The 6,185-nt window shown below is 44.9% G+C and overlaps 1 protein-coding gene across 2 annotated transcripts in view; it reads right to left on the reverse strand.

Moving 5' to 3' along the window:
* The window catches only part of RSRC1 (arginine and serine rich coiled-coil 1), a 160,593-nt gene extending 157,482 nt beyond the window's left edge, over positions 1 to 3,111 (reverse strand). Inside the window, exons 1-2 of one of the 2 annotated variants that reach the window (XM_035133475.2) lie at positions 2,978 to 3,046; positions 317 to 507 (exon numbers count right to left, since the gene is read on the reverse strand). In XM_035133475.2, the coding sequence (XP_034989366.1) occupies positions 317 to 498 (182 nt within the window). In that variant the 5' untranslated portion in view covers positions 499 to 507; positions 2,978 to 3,046. Of the gene's footprint in view, positions 1 to 316; positions 508 to 2,977 lie in introns of both variants that reach the window. The other variant, XM_035133474.2, reaches the window with a different exon arrangement.
* Positions 3,112 to 6,185: the final 3,074 nt, after the last annotated feature.

Below are 6,185 nucleotides of genomic sequence, written 5' to 3' on the forward strand. Positions count from 1 at the left end.
CAACCTACAGGCAACAACTGATTTGCATGGGGTTACATTCCTGACCCCCACCCCACCCAGTGCATCAGCGCAGGGCACATAAGCTCTCCCTGCCCACCCCATTCCACCCCCTTTTCGAGCCACTTGTGGGTTGTCGCTATGTGTGCATGCATGGTCGCACGTCAATTGGACATGCGTAAATTGGGCATTGCCTGTACTGTATATGCCATTATCTACAGCAAAATGTTGGATCAAGCTGTGAATTATGCCTGCTAAATATTTTAAGCAGCCTTTTCTACAAACACTTTCAAAACCCAATACAAATTAATTCATTTACCTCTTTTCATATGAATGTGAACGAAACTGGAGATCTCGAGACCGTGACCTTGACTTCCTTCCTGATTTTTTACGGCTGTAAGTTCTGCTATCAGAAGAACTGCTTGAAGATGACCTCCTACGGTGTTTCTTTTTTCTTTTGCTTCTACTCTCTTCTTCGGTGTCTGATGAGCGGCGACCCATTTTAACAAGCTATTTTAAAAAGAGAAAAGTACTGTAAACATCAGATGAAATCTTAAACATTCTCATAGAAAGCCTGCTGTACCCGTACCAATCTCCATGCACCAGTATTCAGTTTAGACCTGCTCTCTTGTAACACCTTTTCCAATGCTGCAAACAACAATCCTGATCATATTTACTTTTATCACTGAAATTAAGAGAGCTTGCTTCCAAATAACTCTCCTTAGGAATGATAACTGGGAACGCCCAAGTGTGTGAAGAAAGTTTCGTTTTTTCCTTGGGGAAGACTGGGAAAAGCTTTCACCCTAACAAATGGATGTTGTCTTGGAAGTCCTAGTACCGGTATGTTCGAGCACTTGTTCCCAGGTACTTATGCATAAGATTTCAGCTTAAAACTATTACCTCCATTGAAGTTTAGTGCAATTGTGATGAACATAAACAAGGCAAGAAACTTGGCCTTCCACTCAGTAAAAATTGAAGAATGGAACAAGGAGGATTAAAGAGGACATTTTTCTAAGGGTCTAACCTTCTGGAATGCAGGAAAGTGTTTGGAAGAAGAGAAACTAATACAGTATACAATACTAAAACAAGAATTGCCAGCTTAGAAGATACATGTCACAAATAGCACAGGCAGTAGGAGCTAGCTTTATTCAACTTGTGAACCTATATACATTTACCTGGAAGTAAATTATTATTATTATCCTTAAGTCCAATGGCAGGTTATAACAACTTAAAATATAACGTTAGGAACAATTTAAAAAGAATGCAATCACAAAAAGGTGGGTCTTAAAAATATACCGTACATCTCAGATGTCAAAGGCTAAAGAGGTACCTTCAGCATTCAGTGAAACCTACATACTGAAGCTGCTAGGTGCACCTATGTGGGGAGAGAGTTCTACAACTTAGGGCAGGCGTAGGCAACCTTGGCTCTCAAGATGTTTTGGAACTACAACTCCCATGATCCCTAGCTAACAGGGCCAGTGGTCAGGGATCATGGGAGTTGTAGTTCCAAAACATCTGGAGAGCCAAGGTTGCCTATGCCTGACTTAGGGGCTGCCACAATGCTCTCTCCTCGAGCCGCCACCACCAGAGTGGCATAACCACCAAGAGCACTCTGAATCGGAACCATAAATGAACTGACAATCGGAACCATAAATGAACTGACAATCAGTGTAGCTCTTTTAAAAACAGGGCTTATATGTGATCTAAATGAAACCCCATTGACCTCAACCAGAATCTCTTCCAAATGATCATGCAACTGGAGGATCACGGTTAATTTGTCCTCATATATACTGCTAAATTAGTGACAAAACAAAATAGAAGTGGCATCTCCCACATACAGTTGGGAGTTGAAGCTGCAGCACCTTTCACTCCCCCCCCCAAAAAAAAGTAATCCTCTTCCAATACATTGACTTGCCACGCAGGTTATTGGTGCAACGAGTCAAGTGTGGGGTGGGGTGTGGGACAGGACATCACAAGTGTAAAGAAAACCATGCATGGTGTGGTGAAAGCAGAGAGGGAGCAGTTTTCCTCCCTCTCTCACGTCTCCCTCTGGTTGAGACCATCCACTGGAGCTGAATGTCAGAACAGGGCAAACAAATAAGAGCTACTTCTTTCATGCAATGCCCAAGTCATAGGGAAGTCACTCCCCAAAGTTGTAGTGAGACCACCATCTTGGGAGGGCTTTGAAAGAGCAGCAGACTTTCATCCATGGAGGATGAGGCTATCAATAGCTATACTGTATTAGGCTCCTGGATCCTATTCAGGGAGGCAGTATGTCTGCGAGTTGTTCACTTGGGAATTACAAGTGCAGAGGGTGGGTCCTGCGCACAGGCTTCGCACAGGCAACTTGGCCGTCCACTCCAATAACAGGATGCTGGGCTAGATGGGCCTTTTTCTGATCCAGCTGGGTTCTTCTTCTGTTGCTCTTTTTTAACGCGAGTTCTGGGTGAGACACGAGGGCACCCACTTCAGGGTCGGGGGGGGGGCTTTTGGCACGAAGGTTTCCAGGGCCCTAAGACGTCCACCCAGGGCAGACTTCCTCAACCTCGGCCCTCGGCATGTTTTGAGACTACAATTCCCATCATCCCTGACCACTGGTGCTGCTAGCTAGAGATAATGGGAGTTGTAGGCCCACGCGAGCACAGTCGGAGGAGGCAGCGCCAAACTGACGAGAGCGAGGCCTCCCCTCGCTAAAGCCAGCAAGGGACGGGGAGCTTGGCGCTCCGCATACGCCAAACACCCACCCACCGAGCCGAGGCCTAAGGAAAGCTCGCCGCGCTTCCCGCGTCAGAGATGGCAAGGCCGACGAGGCTGGTCTCGCAGGCGCCTGCGAACTAGGCCGCAGCGGTTCCCTCCTGCCAGACCCGCTCCGACACCCACCCACCCCTTGGGCATTGTTTTTGTTTCGGTCCCCGAGGCCTAAGGCCCACGGAGCCATCGCAACCATAGCAACCGGACCCACCGGCGCGAGCCCATTTACCTCCGAAACCGGCGCGCCCGCCGAAGGCCGCAGAGCTTCCGTAGTTTCAGCTTCGGCGCCTCCTTCCTCCTCTCAGGCCTGACTAGACGATCCCCGGAGCTCATCTATTCACGCAGCCCAGCCGAAGAGCGCCGAATGCATCGATTAGAAAGGCCACTTTTTTCCTCTTCCCAACCCCCACCCCCTCGTCTAGTAGGCTAGCTAGCTCGCTATTCGGCGTTCTTCCTCTTTCTTTGCTTTTCCTTATTTAAGCAACATTGCTGACCACATAAACAAATCTAATTAATTGGTCCTCGGAGGGGTGTTCCCCCCCCCCTTTTAAAGAAAATAATAATGACGATGATGCGGGTGCAAGTTGTCATTCATGCCCTTTCTTTATTCCTTACCTTCTCCCTCCACCCCACACCCACCTCCTCCCCAGGAAAGAAAGCGGCGTGGGAGGGGGGGAGGACCCGGAATAAATCACAGAATTCTGTCTGTATAAGGTGCGCTGTGATTAAAACTGCAGTGATTTATCTGCAAATTGCTTTTTTAAAAAAAACACCCTGCAATTTTCCTTCTTTGGAAATGATGGGCTTTCTAAGGTTAGGTGCAAATTAGTTTCCCAGTTGAGACTATTTAAGGGTTGTGCTGGTTGCGGGAGGAGGGGAGTTTAGACGCCCCGTTGGAGGAGGATGTAAGAATAAAATTTATCGTTTTTCATTTAAGCTAAGAGTAATTAAAGAAGGTCGCTCTTTCCTGGAATTCATGCTACATTGACATATTTTTTTCCCCTCGACTCTCTGAGAAAACCATTTCCTTTCTTTGCTGTAAAGACGAGACGCTTTTGTCTGACAGGGGTAAAAGCAGCCGCTGTTTGCTTTGCTCTGGGTGGCTTCTGGGTGGTGGGTCAAGAAGAATAGGCCCCGGTCTTCAAACTGCCCGGTGCGGCAGCGCTACGTTTATTCACAGGGAGCTGAAATGCTGTGCTCAATGGGGCAAAGGAGGTCTTGGGTTTTTTTAGATGGGAGATCAGAACATAATCTCACAAGGAAACTTTATGCATTCACGCATTTGCTTAAATTTCAGGCATCCGGGCTTAAACTTTGATTCAAAGCAACAAATCCTCCCCCCCCCCAAGACTTCTGCTGCGATCCTAAATGTACTTGCTTCTACACTTCATGCTCGCGGTTCCAAGTGGTGGTTTGGATTATATCAGAGCAAACCCACTGCTTTCGGCGAAAGTAAATGTTGTGTCCGGAATTTCTTACACCTCCTGAGTTTATTTCACGCAAATTTACTGGTGCTAACAATTCAGCAGTCCAGGTGATAGGTTGTTGAGACGCTTAACTTGCTTACAGTTATACCAAACTTACAGTGCAATCCTATACATGTCTCCTCAGAAGTAAGGGCTATTGAGTTTAATGGAACTTACTCCCAGGTAAGTTTGTATAGGATTGCTTGCGTCCTAAATCAGATATCTAGCTCTGATAATTCTGGCATATATAGGCTATTCTATACAGGCTTTCCGAGGATCATGCTTTCCAGTGGAAAGTATAATAATAATCCATAGGAGTGAAAAATACCGTGAGTATATATTTAATTTACATGTTTCTGGATTCCACTGGGTGATGCCTAATCATGTTTCTCTATCCTATAATCAAATTCCACAGGAAACATCCACTTTACTTGTGTCTTGTCCTTATTATTATTATTTTTAATCTCTGTTTTGTGTGTGTGTCGACGGTGTTGAAAAGTGGGATCCACGTGGGGATGTTAAAAATTTGCATAAAACTGAATTTTGTGATTTAAAAAGGGAGGCCCAGCCAATTAATTATCTGAAAAAGATTGGTCTCCGAAAGTTTTGCACTTGGTGCCTCCAGTAGATGCTGTAGAAGTTTCATTGAAAACAGTGGGGAATGTTTTGAAGTGATGTATTATTCACTTGAATGTTGTTAGCCATTTTTTCATTTTCCAATTCTTTTTCCATTAGAATAATTGTGTATGCTTCTTTTAGCTTTTCGGCGATAAACAATTCCCCCCTAGGCGATAGAACATAACATTTCAGTGGCTTCTCTGCAAGTCAAGCACTTTCGCATGTCGGAGCACCCAGTCTGTATCCTAACAGGCTTAATAGCAACAACCACAAAACAGAGAGTTAAGAAGATGTTCACGTAATTTTCCTACAAATTATTTAAAAGTTCATCGTTTGCCTGAACTACATGCAAAACAAATCACATATTTTAAGCACCTTTTGAGAAGCACCCTTTCCCGTAACATATTGGAAAAGGGAATCAGTTTTGCTTTATTTTTAATTAACTCATAATCCGGACTTGGAATAGTTTCCAGAACCACTCTGTCCAAGGTGTAAAGTCTGCGCCCCCCCCCCAATAAAGCGTTAAATTCAAATATTTGTACATAATGAGATTAAAGAAAGGAGAAGAAAGGAGAGAACAAACTAGCAATACATATTCCAACGTCGAGTTTACAAAGATGCTCCCATTTTCCAGGTGAGGAAATGGAAAGAGGCGGTTGTTTTCAAACTACATTTGGACAAGTGCACTCTGCAGCCCTCTACACCCCCCCCCCAAAAAAAAAGTCTAGTGAGAGCTCAAGCTTTAAAGTCAGTTCTGTTAATTCCGAGACCAACTCCTCAAACCTGTTTTGCAACCCTGTCCTTTTCCTGAGATCACACACGCGCCCCTGAGTTCAATGGAACTTAACTCCCAAGCGATTGTGCATCGGATTGCAACCTAAGAGTTTCCCACGTCCTGAAGAAGAGACTGGCCAGATTTTCCCAAATCATTTATGTATCTCAGATCTTATATGAATCCATGTATTTTAGTTGTAGTCTTCTGAAGAGCAAATCCACCCCAGAGAGGAAATTTTAAAAAAACCAACCAAAACAACATGAAGAATAGAAACCTAAAGCAAAATGCAGCAACAGCAATCTAACTCACGGCAAAATCACAACAAAAGCTTTAATCTCTCGGCATTTTACAGCCCCGACCATTAGAAAACAGGAACGGTTTCCCCTCTCAATATAACTCGAGCGCATCTCCAGGCTAAACTGATCCGACTGCTGCGTATCTTCCCGGAGATGTCAGCCTCCCTTCGCATTTCCAAAAGGGTGGCTAAATCCACCGCACCCAAACCCCCCAATAAAGCAGAAAACGTCTAGGGGATTTTTACAGGCAAAATTCCCTGAAATGGGGAGCCCCCGGCGCCT

Source organism: Zootoca vivipara, chromosome 5 (assembly GCF_963506605.1).
Source record: "Zootoca vivipara chromosome 5, rZooViv1.1, whole genome shotgun sequence".
Taxonomy (NCBI): domain Eukaryota; kingdom Metazoa; phylum Chordata; class Lepidosauria; order Squamata; family Lacertidae; genus Zootoca; species Zootoca vivipara.